The sequence below is a fragment of the Sciurus vulgaris genome, assembly GCF_902686455.1.
Source record: "Sciurus vulgaris genome assembly, chromosome: X".
Classification (NCBI taxonomy): domain Eukaryota; kingdom Metazoa; phylum Chordata; class Mammalia; order Rodentia; family Sciuridae; genus Sciurus; species Sciurus vulgaris.
This window is the reverse complement of record NC_136471.1, coordinates 99,308,548-99,329,176: the sequence shown is the minus strand read 5'-3', so window position 1 is coordinate 99,329,176 and position 20,629 is coordinate 99,308,548. Positions and strand designations below refer to the sequence as shown.

Here is a 20,629-nt window from a genome sequence, read left to right as displayed (position 1 = left end):
AAAAAAAGGAAGAGATAAAGGGAGGAAGAGAGAAAGGAAAAGAGAAAATAAATCTAACTACATATATGATGGCATATGTAGTTAGAATAGCATTCTTTCATGAAACTTTTGTTCCATTATGTATGTGCATGCTGGATTGTCGTGAAAAAAATACATCTATCTTACCATGGGTCGTAGTACAAAAAGGTGATTATATTTCATTCAAACTCAACAGTCATCAGGAAAATAAAAATTAACGTAATAAGATACCATATTTTTGAGGCAAAAAATATAAAAACAACAAAAATGCCTATCAATAGAGAAAGAGTTGAACATATTATTGTATATCCATATATACCTATTAAAAATGGCTTATGTCTACACATATTAAGCTAGAGGAATTTTCTATGCCTAGGAAAAGCACACTACAGAAAAATGTATGTGGTATTATATATTTTTGTACAAAAAATGATGAAATCTCAGAGGTAAATTGGGTACTAGGCTGGGTGGAATGGAAGAAGAGAGAAGTAGAAAGCAAGGCAGGGAACAACAAAGGCTTTTGCTAACTAGAAAAAGTAAGTCCCCTGGGAAATAGAGGACAACATGCAAAGAGCATAAATAGAGGAGTTTAATAAATAAAGTGACTACAGTCATCATTCAATATCTAAGGGGGATTTGTTATAAGGCTCCCCATGGATACCAAAATCCACCGACAGTTCAAGTCTCTTACATAAAATGACACAGTATTTGCATCAAATCTATACACATCCTCCTACACACTTTAAATCATCTCTAGATAATTTATAATGGTTAACACAATGTAAATGCTGTGTAAATTGCTGTTGTACTGTATTGTTTAGGGAATAATGACAAAGAAAAAAGTCTGCCCATGTTCAGTACAGGCACAGGTTTTTTTTCTTGAATATTTTCTATCCATGGTAGGTTAAATCCATGAATGCAGAACCTGTGGATACAGAGGGCTGACAATATTTACAAAGTTGTGAGAAGTGTTTAGGAAAACCAACAGAGGATTCTCCAGTCCCCAGGAATTGTAACAGCAGGAAGCCATTACAACCACCTGGCTCTGGAGGGGCACATAATATTGGAACCTGGAGTGGGCAGCTACATGGACAAAACCTCCAGAGAGGATTTATGGATCTTGGTAGGAGGAGGATGTGACTGGCAGGAAGGGAAATGATTTCTCTCTCTTCTCACCTTCTACTTTTCTGCTGGTGCATCCCATTGGCCAAGCCAACTAGAAGCCTGAAAGCTAGGGGACACACTGATGTGGTCCATAATGGTCAGACTTGGGCAGGCTCAGAGCAGGGGAGAGGGAACTAGAGGCAGGACAAATGAATGATAACCAACACAGAATACTAGGACATTAAACGACAGGATAGAATATCAACTGAATTTACCATTTTTATATATAAAAAGTTTTCTTTCATAATTTTTATATATAACATTTAAAAATATTTTAATTTTTCATATTTTACATATAAAAGTAAAAATATAAAAATTTTATATATAAACACCTTATATATAAAATTAAATATTCACATGGATAAGAATTACCAGGGAAAATAACTATTGATTTGCTTTTGTGATGATACTTTGGATTTGAGTTAACTGAATCCAGCATCTTCAATCATAATTAAAAAGATATTTTTCTTCTTTCCTTTGGGCGCTGGGGATTGAACCCAGGGCTTCATGTATGCTAAGTACACACTCCACCACTGAACTACACTCCTAGTCAATGATTTTCTTTTATTCTTGACAGTAGAATAGACCTGAATTAAGATTCTGACTCTGCCACATATTTGCTGTTTCTCTAACTTCCTCATTTCTAAAATGGGAATAATAAAAGTACCTATCTCATAGGGTTTCTATTAGGATTAAATAAGCAAAGAGCTTTTGAGATCTTAGGTCAATGGTTGACACACAGTAAGTGCTATGTTTGCTATTACAATGGTGACAATGGGACATCAAAAGCCTCCTAATGGGTTCTCTATGACAGGATAGCCAAGAACCTCACAGTGGATCTGCCTGTCTTTATCTGTTTTCGCCAGTCCACCTACCACCCTCCAGAGCAAGCTCCCTATAAAGGGCACACCTAATCATGTCACCCTCTTCCTTAAAATTTGCCAGTAGTAATTTTAATAAAAAAAGTATATATTTTTAAAGGGACTGAGGATGTAACTCAGTGGTAAAGCTCTTGCCTAGTATGCACAAGGCCCTGGGTTTGATTCCCAGCATTACAAAAATAAATAAATGATTTATTTTAAAGAATGTTTAAGGAGTTGGAAATGCTAACTACCCTGAATGATCATTATGTATTATATACATGTATCAAATTAACACACTGTACCCCATAAATACATATAATTTAAAAATAATTAATTTTAAAAATTAAAATAAAAAAATTACATACTTGTTAGTGGTCTCCAGAAAATATTCAGGACAACATTCAAACCTCGCCTACCCTTACAAGCAACTCCAGCCTCATCCTTCACTCTTCCCTATATGCCTTCACTCCAGCCATACCAATTCCCCCTGGCTCTGTTCAAGTATGAATCTACCCCATGTTCCAGAGAGCTCTGTTGGGAATACCTTTTCCATATCCCACCACTTTCCTACATTGCTACCGTTATTACTCTTCACTGAACTGTCAAGCATTACCTCCCTGAGAATACTACTTGTCTGCTAGCCTGATTGAGAAGCAGCTTCTTGGGGTGGGGATGTAGATCAATAGTGGAGCACTTGCCAAGCATGCACAAGGCCCAGGGTTCCAGCCCCTGGCCCCCAGCAACACACACATACACACATGCATGCAAGCAGGCTATATCAAGCCATATTCCAAATCATGAGTGTACTGATTCCTCATCAGCAGTGGGTTCCTCCAGGATAATAATGATGACCTTTATCCCTGGACACCAGCACAGAGTAGAGAACCTACTGAGAGTGGACACCTAATTCTGATTTGTCTGAGGATTAAATCTATAAATGAATAAAATAAGTAACTTACCTGATCTGAAGTTACTCAGCTAAGTGACAGAGACAGAATTTAACCCCAGGTCTGTTCAATTCCAAAGGCCACCACTGTCCCTCAATCATGTGGAAATTCTAAGGCTGCCCTTGAAACTCCAAAGTAGTTGCATGCCTAAAGGAACTCCCAGGGGCACTAGATCAGCTCAAGCCAGAATGAACTGGGTCAGCAGGAATAAATGCCTCCTTTCTGACAGTATCAACCACATGACATTTGCTTTATCAAGGGACTTTCCCAAGAAAATCAATTTCTGGAGCATGTTAAAGTGTAAACAAACCACCACCCACTCATCCACTCCTTAAAGATAATTGGTCCAAAGAGGTCTTAGAGAATTCAGACAATTCCACAATGTTGAGAGCACCATCTGATCACATGAACTCGTTTTCCCTAACCAAGCATTTTTCTATTGAATTTTTATTTTAAATTTGGCTCCACCATAAAATGTGCATCTCTATCTTCTGTTGTTTCATCCATGGCAAACCTGTGTACGCAGTCACAGAGATATGCTGGGGCTTCAAGACATAGGAACCATTTGAGATTTGCTCTTGTGGCTTATGATGATGTTACCAGAATCCTCTGATAACAGTGTTTATATCTATTTATAACTGTAACCTATTATCCCATTTTCTATATAATTGGATGCAACTGAGGTTAAAAAAATTCAGCTGCATAAAAAAGTCATGCTATTACAGAACAGATGTTTGCTCAGCATGAAAGTGAATTAGCCTTTACCACAAATACCCAGAAACACATAAACACTCTTTCCAAAAGCACTGATGTTGATATTTTACATTGAAAAATAATTTAAAGATACAGGATGTTAAAAAATGCAAGAGAGTACCTATTACTAAACATTTCAAGTTGTTTCTAATTTTGCCTATTATGAATAAAACTGCTGTGAATAAAAAAAATGCAAAGGAGGTAGCCACAGCTGGTTTTAAAAATAGGTGTTAATTTTACCTCTTTAAGGTATGTTGGTGCTTCAAATTCAGGCAGTGGATTCATTCTCCAGTTCAGGGCACAGAAAAATGACTCATAATTTATTTGATGTTCACTGTCTTCGAACCTGCAAATATATGATTTGACTTAATCTGCAGAATTCAGGACCCAAATGCCAGTTTAAATTTTACCATGAAAATACATTATCATGTATACCTCAATATTTGATATTTTTCTTATTTTTATTAGTTTATTATCTACTTATCATCTTCCAGAATATAAATTCTGTGAGAGAAGAGGTCTCACCTAGCTAGCTTGCCAAAGTATTCTCAGCACCTACATCAGTGCTAGTTCTTAATAGGTATTCTATAAACCTGTGCTGGAGATGTCCCAGAAACAAATTCCTGTGGTAACTAAGATCATCATTATATTTTGTTAAGAATATTTGAAGAGCTGGGGAGACAGCTCAATTGGTAGAGTGCTTGCCTTGCAAGCACAAGGCCCTGGGTTCGATCCCCAACATCACAAAAAAAAAAAAAAAAAAAAAAAAAAAATATTTGAAGGTCTTTTTACTTTAATAGGTGGTATCAAATGTTAAAATAAAATGTCCTTATGTTTCTTAAACTGTATACCTTTAAAATCTTTAAGACAAGCCTAGAATAATTTTGTCTACTAGTACATTTTTAGGAAAAATAAAAGGTATCTATCATTTATTATATATTAAGGCTTATTTAAATCCATATTTGCTATCATGGAAATACGTTTTGGTTATGTTGTTGAATAGAAAGGAGATTATAAAATAGTATGTACAGTTACGATCCTATTTTAGGTTTATATTTATTTCAAAAGACAGAAAAAATCTGGCTTTAACAATGCACTTACATAAGAAGAACAGCTATATCTGGAAAGAGAAACTATGATTTTGACTTTTTCTTTACACTTTTATGTATCATCTGAATTGTTTTAAGTTTAAAATCAGAAAAAAGTAATTTTCATTTTTAAAAAATTTAACAAATAATTATCCTGCACCATAAAAGCATAGGTCAAAAATAACCAATAATCACTGCTTGCTTGCTTGCTTGCTTTATTTATGTAATTTTGTGACCACTATTTCTTAATTATGGACTCTGGCTTAAATTCATCCTTAACATTGTTTTGGCCATTAAGATACAATAATTTCAACTCAATTGGTGTAATGACCTAAACATTGTCTAAAAACTCCTTAGTACAATAACTCAATGCCACTGAACCCAAATTTGAAAACATTATATCAGTTTTTAAGGCCAGTTATCTACTGATCATGTAACACCATGTTTTGAAGGAAATCACAAACATCACTAAGACATTCTTCTAAGCACTCTGCTCCAGGCCCCTGCCTTTAAAATAACGTACTCATAATAAGTCAGATTTTTCTCTATTCTTCAAAACATGTTAAGAAAATAATAGCTCGCATTTATCAACTAATAAAAATCAGCAGCAACAAATTAATGTTATAGTCTACAGTCACATAGACTCATCAATTTAAACAAAAGTGGAATAAACAGAGTGATCTGAGGAGGGAAACAGAAATTCTATAATTCTTTTGTGTACATTTTTGGCCAAGGCCCCTGGGATACAGGTCCAATATGCCACCCCCTCCCACTCTTTACCCTTTGAATTTTGGCTTACTCATCATTTCAACTCCTTAAAGGACATGCTCTGCTTATGGAAATAATTGTAGCCAAAATGTAGGACCATTATTTCTTTCATTTGTGTATGTTTGCGGGAAGAATGAAAACCCAAACAATTAAAAATGTCTTGTGAAAAGCTTTCCTTTAGCAAGGAGCCTTAAAGAAAGCATTTCCTAATACTCTGGGTAGGAGCTGAGGTCAGAGAAGGAGATCGAGTAGTGCCTTTGACTTTTATTCTGAGGAAAACTAAGAGCAACTGGACCATATTGTACATACTTAGGGGACCTACAATGTTCTGAAAGATCATGTTCCCCAGAAATTTATATGCTAAAATATAATCACCATGTGATGATATTAGGACGTGGCATTTTGGGAGAGGTGTTCAGATCATGAGAACAGAGACCACATAAATGAGGTTAGTGTCCTTATAGAAAAGACCACTGAGAGCTCCTTTCCCCTTTCTTTTTTCTTTTTAATCTCTCTTTTTATTTTTTTTTTCTGGTGGGGTTCTTTATTTTTTTTTTATTTTAATTAAAAATCATAAATTTACATAGGGCAATGTTGTTTGATTCATTTGGTTATTTTTTTCCCTTCCCCCCTCCCTTCCCATCCCTCTTTTCCTTCTATACATTCCTTTCTTCCTCATTCTTACCACCCTCCTTATCCCTAACCCTAAACCTAACCCTAACCCTAACACTAACCCCTCCTACCCCGCCGTATGTCCTCATCCGCTTATCAGCGAGATCATTCGTCCTTTAGTTTTTTGAGATTGGCTTATCTCACTTAGCATGATATCTTCCAATTTCACCCATTTGCCTGCGAATGCCATAATTTTGTCATTCCTCATGGCGGAGTAATATTCCATTGTATACATATGCCACAGTTTCTTTATCCATTCATCAACTGAAGGGCATCTGGGTTGGTTCCACAATCTGGCTATAGTGAATTGAGCAGCTATGAACATTGATGTGGCTGTATCTCTGTAGTATGCTGATTTTAAGTCCTTTGGGTATAGGCCAAGGAGTGGGATAGCTGGGTCAAATGGTGGTTCCATTCCAAGCTTTCTGAGGAATCTCCATACTGCTTTCCAGAGTGGCTGCACTAATTTGCAACCCCACCAGCAATGTATGAGTGTACCTTTTTCCCCACATCCTCGCCAACACCTATTGTTGCTTATGTTCTTGATAATCGCCATTCTAATTGGAGTGAGACGAAATCTTAGGGCAGTTGTGATTTGCATTTCTCTTATTACTAGAGATGTTGAACATTTTTTCATATATCTGTTGATTGCTTGGACATCTTCTTCTGTGAAGTGTCTGTTCAATTCCTTAGCCCATTTGTTGATTGGATTATTTGTATTCTTGGTGTAGAGTTTTTTGAGTTCTTTATAGATTTGGGATATTAGCGCTCTATCTGAAGTATGATTGGCAAAGATATTCTCCCACTCTGTAGGCTCTCTCTTCACATTACTGATCGTTTCCTTTGCTGAGAGAAAGCTTTTCAGTTTGAATCTATCCCAGTTGTTGATTCTTGCTTTTATTTCTTGTGCTATGGGAGTCCTGTTAAGGAAGTCTGCTCCTAAGCCAACAAGTTGAAGGTTTGGACCTACTTTTTCTTCTATAAGATGCAGGGTCTCTGGTCTGATTCCGAGGTCCTTGATCCATTTTGAGTTGAGTTTTGTGCAGGGTGAGAGATAGGGGTTTAATTTCATTCTGTTGCATATGGTTTTCCAGTTTTCCCAGCACCATTTGTTGAAGAGGCTATCTTTTCTCCATTGCATATTTTTGGCCTCTTTGTCTAGTATGAGAAAATTGTATTTATTTGGGTTTGTGTCCCCGTGTCCTCTATTCTGTACCATTGACCTACCTGTCTATTTTGGTACCAATACCATGCCGTTTATGTTACTATTGCTTTGTAATAGAGTTGAAGATCTGGTATTGTGATGCCCCCTGCTTCACTCTTTCTACTGAGGATTGCTTTAGCTATTCTGGGTTTCTTATTCTTCCAGATGAATTTCATTATTGCTTGCTCTATTTCTGTAAGGTACATCATTGGGATTTTAATGGGAATTGCATTGAATCTATATAGCACTTTTGGTAGTATGGCCATTTTGACAATATTGATTCTTCCTATCCATGAACATGAGAGATCTTTCCATCTTCTAAGGTGTTCTTTAATTTCTTTCTTTAGTGTTCTGTAGTTCTCTTTGTAGAGGTCTTTCACCTCTTCTGTGAGATTGATTCCCAAGTATTTTATTTTTTTTGATGCTATTGTGAATGGGGTAGTTTTCCTAATTTCTCTTTCTGAAGATTCATCACTTATGTATAAAAATGCATTCGATTTATGAGCATTGATCTTGTAACCTGCTACTTTACTGAATTCACTTATGAGTTCTAAGAGTTTTCTGGTGGAATTTCCAGGTTCCTCTAAATATATAATCATGTCATCAGCGAACAGGGATAGTTTGAGTTCCTCTTTTCCAATTTGTATCCCTTTAATTTCTTTGGTTTGTCTAATTGCTCTGGCTAGAGTCTCAAGAACAATGTTGAATAGAAGTGGTGAAAGAGGGCATCCCTGCCTTGTTCCAGTTTTTAGGGGGAATGCTTTCAGTTTTTCACCATTTAGAATGATATTGGCCATGGGCTTAGCATAGATGGCCTTCACAATGTTAAGGAATGATCCCACTACCCCAATTTTTTCTAGTGTTTTGAGCATGAAGGGATGCTGTATTTTATCAAATGCTTTTTCTGCATCTATTGAAATAATCATGTGATTCTTAACTTTTAGTCTGTTGATATGGTGAATGACATTTATTGATTTCCTGATGTTGAAGCAACCTTGCATCCCTGGGATAAAACCCACTTGATCGTGGGGCACTATCTTTTTAATATATTTTTGTATGCGATTTGCTAAAATTTTGTTGAGAATTTTTGCGTCGATGTTCATTAAGGATATTGGTCTGAAATTTTCTTTCCTTGATGAGTCTCTGTCTGGTTTAGGTATCAGGGTGATATTGGCTTCATAGAATGAGTTTGGGAGGGTTCCCTCTTCTTCTATTTCATGGAATACTTTGAGGAGTATTGGAACGAGCTCTTCTTTAAAGGTTTTGTAGAACTCGGCTGAGAACCCATCTGGCCCTGGACTTTTCTTTGTTGGTAGGCTTTTGATGACCTCTTCTATTTCATTGCTTGAAATTGATTTATTTAAGTTGTGTATGTCCTCCTCGTTCAGTTTAGGTAATTCATATGTCTCTAGAAACTTGTTGATGTCTTCGAGGTTTTCTGTTTTGTTGGAGTATAGATTTTCAAAATAACTTCTAATTATGTTTTGTATTTCACTCGTGTCTGTTTTGATATTTCCTTGTTCATTCCGAATTTTAGTAATTTGAGTTTTCTCCCTTTTTCTCTTTGTTAGCGTGGCTAAGGGTTTATCAATTTTGTTTATTTTTTCAAAGAACGAACTATTTATTTTGTTAATTTTTCCGATTGTTACTTTTGTTTCAATTTCGTTGATTTTGGCTCTGATTTTAACTATTTCCTGTCTTCTACTACTTTTGGTGTTGGTCTGCTCTTCTTTTTCTAGGGCTTTGAGCTGTAGTGTTAAGTTGTTTATTTGTTGATTTCTACTTCTTTTGTTGAATGCGCCCCATGAAATAAATCTTCCTCTCAGTACTGCTTTCATAGTGTCCCAGAGATTTTGATATGATGTGTCTTTGTTCTCATTTACTTCTAAGAATTTTTTAATTTCCCTCCTGATGTCTTCTGTTATCAATTCATCGTATAATAGTGTATTATTTAATCTCCAAGTATTGGAGAAGTTTCTGTTTTTTATTCTGTCATTTATTTCTAATTTCAGTCCATTATGATCTGATAGAGTACAAGGTAGTATCTATCTTCTTGTATTTGCTAACAGTAGCTTTGTGGCATAAAACATGGTCTATTTTGGAGAAGGATCCATGTGCTGCTGAGAAGAAAGTGTATTTGTTCTTTGTTGGATGGTATATTCTATATAAGTCGGTTAAGTCTAAATTGTTGATTGTGTTGTTGAGATCTATGGTTTCTTTATTCAATTTTTGTTTGGACGATCTATCCAGCGGTGTACGAGGTGTGTTAAAATCACCTAGTATTACTGTGTTGTGGTCTATTTGATTTCTGGAATTGAGAAAGATTTGTTTGACGTACATGGATGATCCAATGTTCAGGGCATAGATATTTATGATTGTTATGTCTTGCTGATTTATGCTTCCCTTAAGCAGTATGTAATGTCCTTCTTTATCCCTTCTGACTAGTTTTGGCTTAAAGTCCACATTATCTGAAATGAGGATGGATACTCCAGCTTTTTTGCTGTGTCCGTGTGCATGGTATGTTTTTTCCCATCCTTTCACCTTTAGTCTATGGGTATCTCTTTCTATGAGATGGGTCTCTTGCAGGCAGCATATTGTTGGATTTTTCTTTTTAATCCAATCTGCCAGTCTATGTCTTTTGATTGATGAGTTTAGGTCATTAACATTCACAGTTATTATTGTGACATGATTTGTATTCCTAGTCATTGGACTCATTTTTGTTTTTTGACATGATTTGGTTTCTCCTTTATTTGGCTATTCCTTTAGGCTAGTTCCTCCCATTGCTGATTTACATCGTTGTTTTTCATCTCTTCCTCATGGAATATTTTGCTGAGAATGTTCTGTAATGCCGGCTTTCTTTCAGTAAATTCCTTTAGCTTTTGTTTATCATGGAAGGATTTTATCTCATCGTCAAATCTGAAAGTAAGTTTTGCTGGGTATAAAATTCTTGGTTGGCATCCATTTTCTTTCAGGGCTTGAAAAATGTTGTTCCAGGCCCTTCTAGCTTTTAGGGTCTGGACTGAAAAATCTTCTGATATTCTTATTTGTTTCCCCCTGAATGTAATCTGATTCTTTTCTCTCGCGGCCTTTAAAATTCTGTCTTTATTTTGAATGTTAGGTATTTTCATAATAATGTGCCTTGGTGTAGGTCTGTTGTAATTTTGCATATTTGGAGTCCTATAAGCCTCTTGTACTTGGTTTTCCATTTCATTCTTCAGATTTGGGAAATTTTCTGATATTATTTCATTGAATAGATTGTTCATTCCTTTGGTTTGTTTCTCTAAGCCTTCCTCAATCCCAATTATTCTTAAATTTGGCCTCTTCATGATATCCCATAATTCTTGTAGATTCTGTTCATGATTTCTTACCATCTTCTCTGTTTGGTCAACCTTGTTTTCAAGATTAAATATTTTGTCTTCAATATCTGAGGTTCTGTGTTCCAGGTGATCTATCCTATTGTTTATGCTTTCTATGGTGTTTTTAACTTGGTTTATTGTTTCCTTCATTTCAAGGATTTCCGTTTGGTTTTTTTTTCAGTATCTCTCTTTATTGAAATGCTCCTTTGCTTCTGTTATTTGCTCTTTTAACTGTTGATTAGTGCATTCATTTAATGCCTGCATTTGCTCTTTCATCTCCTCGTTTGCTTCCCTGATTGTTTTAATTAAGTACATTCTGAACTCCCTTTCGGACATTTCTTCTGCTGTGCTGTCATTGGGTTTTATTGATATAGTATCTAGGTTTGTTTCGGACATTTTCTTCCCTTGTTTTCTCATATTGGTCAGATGTCAATGGGACTCTGTGATATTGTAGATTTCCTCTATTGGCTTATAGTGACCCTGCCGATTTCCAGTGTACCACCTACCAGCCTTCAGTAGCCAGAAGTCTTGGATTAATTTGATAATGCAGTGCTTCCGAAGAACGCTGCCCCTAGCCCGCTACTGGTTCCAGGGAGAGAGACCTGGAGAGGTCTCTTGTTGCACAGCCCTGGTCCCAGAGGCTGGTTTAGGTCGGAGGTCTCCACTGGCTTGGGGACTTGTGGCTGGCTCTGTGTAGACAGGCTCTCACTGGGTGATTTGCCCCGAGAAGCTAGCCTAGAGAGGCGCTTCCTGCCGGAGTGGGGCTGGGCTGCTTGGGGAAGTCCCTGGCGTCCTGTGCTGGTCACTGAAGCAACCTGTGGGCGGGCTGGAGCTGGCAGCGGGGCGGGCCAGAGCTGGCCGGGGCGGGCCGGAGTTGGCTGCGCTGCTTGTGTGCAGAAGGGCTCTCACTGGGGGGCCTGTTCTGAGAGGCTGGAGGATCTGTCCCTGTGGGCGGAGCCCACTGCCAGACTGCACAGAGCCGCCTGGGGGAGATGCTATCTGCCCTGTCCTACTCTAATAAGCCACTCGAATCCTGGCTTGCCACCCAGCTGAGCTTCACTGGGTGGGGGAGACTCACCCCGTCGTTCTATCTTAGTCCGAGTCTCTCAATGCCTCCCCTTCTTGAATCCTGGGTTCTGGGGCGACTGGAGATGCAGTCACCCTCTAGTCCGCCATCTTGGATCGCCCCGTGGAAAAAGCCTGCAGCTGGAGGGGGACAATGCTGCCTGGAGAGGTCTCTGGCTGCCCAGCCCTGGTCCCAGAAGGTGCTTGCATGTCGAATATCTCCGCTGGCTTGAGGACTTGTGGCTGGCTCTGCGTCGAGAGGCTCTCACTGGGCAGTCTGCCCCGGGAAGCTAGCCTAGAGAGGCGCTTCCCACTGGAGGGGGCTGGGCTGCTTGGGGGAGTCCCTGGTGCCCTGTGCTGGTCTCTGAAGCAACCTGCGGGTGGGCCGGAGCTGGCAGCGGGCGGGTTCTTTATTTTTTCATTTTTTAATTTTTGTCTTTTTTGGAACTGGGGGTCGAACCCAGGGCTTTGTGAATGTGAGGCAGATGCTTTGTTACTGAGCTATATCCCAACCTTCCTTTGCCCTTTCTGCCATGTGAAAACACAGCAAGAAGGAGCCAGCTATAAGCCAGGAAGTGGGTCCTCTCCAGACACTTAATGTATGAACACTTTGATCTTGGACTTCCCAACCTCCCAAACTGTAAAAAATCATTTTTTTTTTTATTATTTATAAGCTACCCAGTTTATGGTATACTGTTGTGGCCATCCAAACAGACCAAGATAGGACCTAAGATATTTTTTAAAGATTACAGTAATTGAAATATTGAGAGTAGAATATAGGGGTCAAAGTAGAAGTGGCAAGGGCACTTAGCAGTCTCTTACAGTAATCCACATGGAGTAAGAAATAATGGTGGCTTAGATTGATGATGGTGACAGTGGAAAGTGACAAACTCCAAATGTATTTAGAATGTGGGATTCCCAAAGGACTGTATATAGAGTACAAGAAAGGAAGAATTCAAGATGACTTCAAGGCTTTTGTTTGAGTAACTAAAAGGGAGAACTGCCTTAACTGAGTTGAGAAAGACTGCAGGAGCTACACAATGAGAATCAAGATCCCAAGTTCAGTTTGGGTTATGTTGCCATTTTGATGGGAAGTGAGCAATTGGAACTATTAAGTCTGAAGTTCAGGGAAGAGGTCCATTTGAAGAATTAAGTGTGGGAGTCATTAGCTTTACAGATGCTATTTAAAGGCACAAAACTGGGAGGCTGGATGAGATCATCAATGAAATAATAGTTTCTATCTGCTCTGATAGTACAGAATTTAATTGTCAGTAAATTCCCACATGAGTTACACAAGGCACTTATGCAATTCTAGAGTTCAGAAGTGTACTACTTCAATAATTGGGGAACCACTCAAGAGACTACCAACTAAAACCAGGATCACATCAGACTTTACTCCACATGTACAATTCACTAAGCAGTCTTGTAGGTTCTACTACCATAGCATATTACAAATCTATCTACTTCTCTCCCTCTTTTTCACTTCTCCCAAATTCCAAACCACTATCATCTCTCACCAGCTTATAGCAACAGATTCCCATCTTGGTCTTGCTACTTCTATCTATGTTGCAAGAGACTATTCTTCACCAGAGTGATCTTTCTGTAACATAGATTTACTCAATCAATTTCTTACTTGAAGTCCTCCAACAGCTTCCTCATCTACTTAGAACACAAACCGAACTCTATCAGGGCTTACAAAATCAACTTAATCTGGCTTCTGCAGACTTCTCTGATCACATGTTCTCACCTGAAAACTCCCTGCCTAGCACAATGTTCCAGGTCTACTGGCCTTCTTCTGGTTCCCTGAACATGCCAAAATTGCTCCTAGAAATGTAAGGTATTTGCACCTTCTGGTCCCTTTGTCTGCAAAGTCTCAATTCAAATTAGAATTCCTTAGGAAGTTCTTCCTGAAGTCCCTCTTATCTGAGTCTCTGCCTGAATTTGTACTAGTCCTGGATGACAGTGTTGGAACTCACAGAAAATGTGTGGAAGTCACCACAGGAAGTCCTATTATTTGTTACCACTCACAGATATTTGTTCATATTTACCCAGCCCTCTTTTCTGTCTAGCTCATAATGTGTCAGACTCAACATGTCTAACCATTTGCCCATTTAGAAGAATATTTGGAAAAGATATTTCTGAATCAGATTACATTTGAGAAGAATCAAAAACCACAAATGAAAAAATATATGCAGCTCAGAAATGAGGTATAAATTTTTTTTGACAAGAAATGAAAGATGTCATCTTTCCCAAATCCCAGAGCTAGACGTAAAGAAAGAGTTAGCTAATGTGGTAAAATACTCCAAGTTTTTCTTTTCAGTTCTGTCTTAGAGGACCTTGATGTATGTGGGAATCTCCCCAAGAGGCACAGGATAGAAGAGAACAAAGAATCTTTCCATAAAAAGGGATGAAACCAGCTAGCTGATGTTTCCTGGAAAAAGTCTCTGCTTTTGGAAAGTGGACAGAGTCGCAGTAAATCATGATGTATTGATCACGAATATTTCTCTCCCTTTTCCACCAAATCCCACCTTTCACCTGCAAAGGAATAAAAGTAGGGATAAAAAGGAATAAACACAATGATAAAGATATCTGGAATGAAGACAAAAGTGGAAAAGAGATTTCAAAAATGTTTGCAAGATGAGCTGGATGCAGTGGTGCATGCCTATGATCCCAGCTACTTGAAGGCTGAGGTAGGAGGGTAACAAGTTCAAGGCCAGTATGGGCAACTTTCTGTCTCAAAATATAAAAAAGGCAAAAAAGGCTGGGAATGAAAGTCAATAGTAGAGTACCCCTGGGTTCAATCCCCAGTACCACTTAAAAAAAATTTTTTTTAAGGTGAAAAAAGCAGATCAAGGGTTGGTAACTGACTTGGCAGAGCTGAGGAAAGGAAAGTGAGCCCAAAGTGTCTATCTGGTAGGGGCAGAAGGGAAGGTATCACTGAGACGTATCAATGTGGCCTGCAAAATTCCTAAGTGACTGCATAATTCAGGTACCAATAAAGGCAGGGGTAAGGTGTGGCACTGAAAACAAGGACTGTTTGAAACTCTAAATAAAGCAAAAGTGGAGGGACCCCCAAGTATCTTCTCCTGCATGGTGCTTCTCCCTGTAGGAAGTAGAGGCTTGCTCTATTTGACTAATTCTAAAGAAACTCCAGTTTTGGAGAGATGAAGCATAATGGATGCTGAAAAGAATCTGAATTTGAGAGCACTCAGCTCCCTTCCTTCCCCTTTCTTGTTTCCAGAACATTAGTGGCCATGTTTAAACTCTCCTACCTTCTCCTATCCCACCCTCCTTTCTACTAGGGTAAGGAGAAGATAGAATTCTTCTCTCAAACTATGAATGGTTCCAGAGAAATCCCCAGATTACAGCTTCTGCAGATTCCCCAATGAAGATGAAGCTTCAGGAGCTGATGGACTGTGCAATGAAACCCACCAATCAACAAGACTCCCCTGCCACAACCAAAGTGTCCAACATTAAGGACAGAAGTCAAAACAGCAACAGTGGGGAATAAAGAAACAAGAGAAACAGACTATTCAGGGAGCAGAGGGCAGGATGTGAGCTAAAAGGATATATTATGCCCCTGAAAAGAGAACAGAGGACTACAAAAAAGAAGCATGTGACCTAAAATCATGTTTTTGGAATTAAAAATATGAGAGTAGTAAAAAGATGCAGTTAGATGGGTTGGAATACAAAGTGGAGGAAATCCCTTGGTAAATACATGGAATGAAAACTTGAGACAGAAAATATCCAAATGTGGGAGATCTAAAATCTTAATAATAGGAGTTCTCATAAGATAAAAACAAAAACGGAAGAGAGGAAATTGCTAAATAACTAATAAAAAATTCTCAGAAACAAAGGGAAGAGCCTGTGAAGTCAATGCACCCACAAAGTGGTAACCACAATTAATTCACATATGAACACACACACACCGTTCCTATCATGAACTTCCAGAACATCAGGGATAAAGAGCAGATCCTGAGAGCATACAGGAAGAACAAACAGTGATGGAAATCAAGATTATACTAAATTCTCTATCATCACAACAGGAAGTTAGGAGATAGTATCTACAAATGATAAATCAAGAAAAAATAGTATGCACATCCAAAATGCCTGCAGAAACAGCTAGAAGGGTTGAAAGCAGCCACTGATAGAGCCAGAGATTGCCATTGATGGAGTGAGCTAGTCAGAATGATTGGATTATTTTTTATTATGTTTAAAATCAAAAACAGAGTGTTAAAAGCAGCAACAGACTCTAAAACATGCTTTTCTAGGTAATAAACATGGAAACGTCCATCTTGGAAAGGAGTGCTACTAGTTGGGAGCTTGCTCACTTGCAATTAGTCTCTGAGACTTCCTCCCTGCTCCCAAATTCTGTGTGTAGCTTCTTCCCTGGATCATCGATATGGTGAGAATTTTCATGCTATCATTTGCTCTTCTATAATCTATGTGATATATATTGTACCTGTAACATGAGGTCATAAGAGACTACAAAGGAGATCTCCAGCTCTAAAAACAGGACAGGTTGGAGAAGGAGGCAGGGAGAAACAGTTCAGAGATGGAGAAAGCTTTGAACATCAAGGAAATGAGGACGAGTAGGCACTCAATGCCTACAGTTACCCTCGAAGGTTATTACCCTGGTCACTCCATCATGGAGGCTGCCCTCTAGCTCATGACTAAATACCTCATTTGCCAAATCTCAGCCATCCTTTCAAAATAGTTTGGAAAAGTCTGTGAATTGTATAGAAAATATATTTCCTTATTTCATTGTCATGCTGAGCTGTCGATAAAAAAATATGATCCAAATTCTCCACCTGAGTTCCCTACTTTACTCCTCTCCAAAGGACATTTGGCTCTTGCTAAAACTCTGATCCACAGTCAAAGGACGGAGATTTGCCACTCTGGAAGAAATTCATGTTAAAAGTCTTTGAAGGGAATTCCAAAGAAGAACTTTCTATGGCAACATTGTTGGAATCAGTGCAGAGCCTTCCAGGGTGACTGCCCTAAAGGGCAATGCTAATTCTGGCTTTTAAGTGTTTCTATGCTTGTTAAAAAGTCAGCCTCCTTACTTTCAAGTCCCAGTTCACAGTGCTAAAGTGTTTTCCTAAAGCCTCCATAAATTCTTTCCCTTTGAAACTTCAGCAATCTACCATTACCTTCACTACACAAACCAAGAGACATGTTTGTGCAAGAAGGGGGAGGGAAGGTAATTTCTCTGGTTCCTCTCTAAATAATAATGGCCCCCAAACATGCTCTCTGATGCTTTGCTAGGTGGGAGTTCTTAGAAGTGAGTCTAATGGGACATTTGACTGATGTTCATGCTCCCCCTTCCAAAAATGATGAATGGCTTGAAAACTGCAGAAGCCATCCATCTCCTTGCCACAGGGAATAATGCTGAGCTGCTTTATTTCCACCCTCTACAGAGGTTAAGAAAAAAGGTTTAGTGGTGGCTATATTTTACTGAAGAAGAATTTGCTTCCTCTCTTTTGCAAAGGCTATCTCATCACTTTAAGGGAATAGGTTGAAAGGAGAAAAGGCAGTGAAGACCCATATTTGACTCATTTAGTTATGTTTGGTTTCAGGTCATTACCAGCAAACCTGCAGGTACTCTGAAACACCTGGTGAAATTCTTCCTGGCCAGATACTTGAGAAAAACTAGAGCTCTGGGCCACTGCATTGACTGGTCACAAAAAGTTAGGGTTGGCAAAATGGCATTGCTCAAGCTGCCAATGAGTAACTGGTTATTTCTAAATAGCTAGGCCTCTAAATTCCAATTCTGATTTCAACACAGAGCTCTTTGGTGAGGTGGGTCACAGCTGCCAAGTATGGACTGTGCATACTGTGCTCTGTTGGTCCACAGAGTTTGGGATTATTTAAAAGAACTATGACTTTGACCACGAATCGCCCTACATTTGGAAGGGCAAATATCATCTTAGTGGGTAGGTCTGCATGTGTGACACAGAGAAGAAGAAAGGGCATGGTGAAGGGAGAGAGACGGAGAAAGCAAATGCTCCTTTCTGAAAACTTCATCAGTACACCAGTCTGCAACAACAGAGGCCACATGGTTCAATGCTGTCCTTCAGCCTCATTGCCAGGTATTGTTGGGTGAAATTACACAAGCCCAAACCCTGCCTCTGGGAGGGGTCAGGGGGCAGGGCTGGGTAGAACATAATGAGATGATTTTAAAGCCCTGTTAACTTTTTCCATTTTAACAGATCTTTCTGGATGAGGCACCAGCTCTCTTGGGAGGTCAGTTCTAAGGCATTCCATGGAACCCAAAGCCAGCTATAAAAGACTGGCTTGGGGCAGAGCTGATGGGGAAAGAGTTGCACTTGAACTTCTAGTTATTCCAAGTCTCGATTCAGAAGGCCTCAATTAAGAGAGGAAGCCACCTCTTTAAGCTCCAGTCCCACAAGAAACTTAGGATGGACTGACCTCAGAATTCTCTTCATCTTTTATAGTTTGAGAGTCAGAATTTCTTGCCTATTAGTAGTGAGGAGCATTTACACTCAAATGAAGGCTCAGGGGTTAAGGAAATACTCTAGGACCATATAGCCAGAAGCAGCAAAACTGGACTTCAGAGTCGGGTCTGGTGGATCCCAAGCCCATGGTTTTCTCCTTCATGCACAATGCATCAGCACAGGACAAGTCTCTGAGGCTGAAAAGAGGAATGAGACATAGTCCCTATTCCTAGGAGCTGAGATAGAAACAAAGGTTTAGGGCATCTTAGGGAGTTGTTCTAATTCCATTTGAGACTCACTTTGGCCTTGAGCATGTTCTTGAAGTGAGAGACTCTCTGCATTTATGAAATGATGAATAATGCCTACCATCAATTAAAATGTACCTTTTAATATGCTCAAGAATGTACAAAATATTCTTAGGCCCTTAGCACTATGTCAGAGCAAAGTGTCACTCCTATTATTAATGGGTAATAGGCACTGCTACAAAGAACATTTAAGTCTGATGTTCTGTACATTAGTGAAATGAATTTGTGTAGTAAGTAAGGTGACCTAATGCTAGCTCTCACAGTACAAACTGATGGGGACTGGAGCAACTGAAGGTGAAAAGATTTTGAAGTCCAGATCATGGCTTGGATTGTGCTAATTAGGAAAAGACCTAGCTGAATTACAATAACCATGAGAATGGACTAGAATATAAATCTTATTACCAAAACAGGGTCAGGAGAAACACTTGGGTAACAATCAATAGGTAAAAGAAAGTACCCAATTCTTCAATCATACTGTCTTTCATCTCATGAGCTGAATCCATGCAAGAGGGCCACTCAACAGTTGCTTGGCCTTATCCCAAAGCAGGTAAATCTACACTTGGGCAGAGTATGCACTGAACAAAATCAACAAACTCCATGCCTGCCTCCCACGGGAGACTGCAGACGTCAGTGGGGGTTCTGGTTTAGCATGCCATGAGGAGGCTGTGCAGAAAGAGACTCTGGTCAAGGCTCTGTAAAGCCTTGTGGAGTCTGTGGGGAACAATAAGAATGCAGAATATAAATGTAAGCTGCAGGCTGATGGGCCCATTAGGAATTAGGGCAGTCTTTGAAAGGAATCTGTGGAGATGATGCAAAACACCAAGCATGTGACCCAAATCATGGCAGGGCATATTGAAGGGAGAGGGGAATGGGAATGAGACATTTTCTAATCTGATTAGTCTGAAGTTTCCCCTGAGTGTGAAGAAGGGTCACCACATAATTAGAGGCAAAGTTAGACTGAACATGGTCTGCTTAGCAGTGGAGAGGGGTGAACTCCCCAAAGCTAAGCTGGGCATGGAGGCAGATGTGTTCAGAGGCAGAGACGACTTTGAAAGCAAATTGCAGAACAAGTCTTTTTGCATTTAATGTCAAATTGTAAAGGCAAAGACAAAACAGTCTGCTGAGAGAATGGGAGGATGATGACTTGGTGGCCTCAGCACTGGCTAAGAAACTTCTAGGTCCTCCAGAGGCCAGGCTCCCACATTACTGGACTTTCCAGGACAACTCGTCCTCAGGCCCATCAAGAGATAATCTAATAAACATCCCAACTTCCTGACTAGAAGACAGCTTAATGTGTGAAAAAGCATCCAGATCCAACTATTGAAAAACAAGGCTTCCTCCATAAAGGACACAGGATTCTTCCAGTTCATTTCTAAGTCAGACCGTGTGGTTTATGGTCCCTGACTTCAACTTCTCTCCTGGGCCCCAGTTGATAGCTAGTACCAGGTGCCATGCTGGGAACTATGTATACGTTATCTCAATTAATCCTTAGAACCACTAAGAAGTAAATACTGTTGTTTGTTTGTGTTAGTCAGCTTTTTGTTGCTGTGAACAAAACACCAGACAAACAACTTAATGGAAGAAAAAGTTTATTTTGGCTCACAGTCAGTTCACGTTTGGCCAGTGCCATTGCTGTGGGTCTGAGGTAAGGTAGCACATCATGGTGACAGTGGGTGGTGAAGGGAAACTGCTCAATTCATGGCAGTCAGGAAGGAGGGGTAGGGAAGCAGTCAGGGACAAGACATGCCCTCAGTGGCCTACTTCCTCCAACCATGCCCCTCTTGCTTACAGTTTTCACCTCCTCCCAATAATCCATTCAATTTATTCATCCTTCAGTGGACTAATCCACTGGTGAGGTCAGAGCCCTCATGATCCAGTCACTTCCCCAAAGTCCCACCTCTGAACATTACTACATGGGAGAACAAGCCTTTAACACATGAGCTTTTAGGGAACATTCTGATCCACACC

The 20,629-nt window shown here is 39.3% G+C and overlaps 1 protein-coding gene across 2 annotated transcripts in view; it reads right to left on the bottom strand.

Annotated features, from left to right (window-relative positions):
* Window positions 1–20,629, bottom strand: part of EFHC2 (EF-hand domain containing 2) — a 189,848-nt gene that overhangs the window by 17,347 nt on the left and 151,872 nt on the right. For both annotated transcript variants that reach the window (XM_079123512.1, XM_079123513.1), the window contains one exon: window positions 3,986–4,091. In XM_079123512.1, the coding sequence (XP_078979638.1) occupies window positions 3,986–4,091 (106 nt within the window). The remainder of the gene's footprint in view (window positions 1–3,985; window positions 4,092–20,629) is intronic.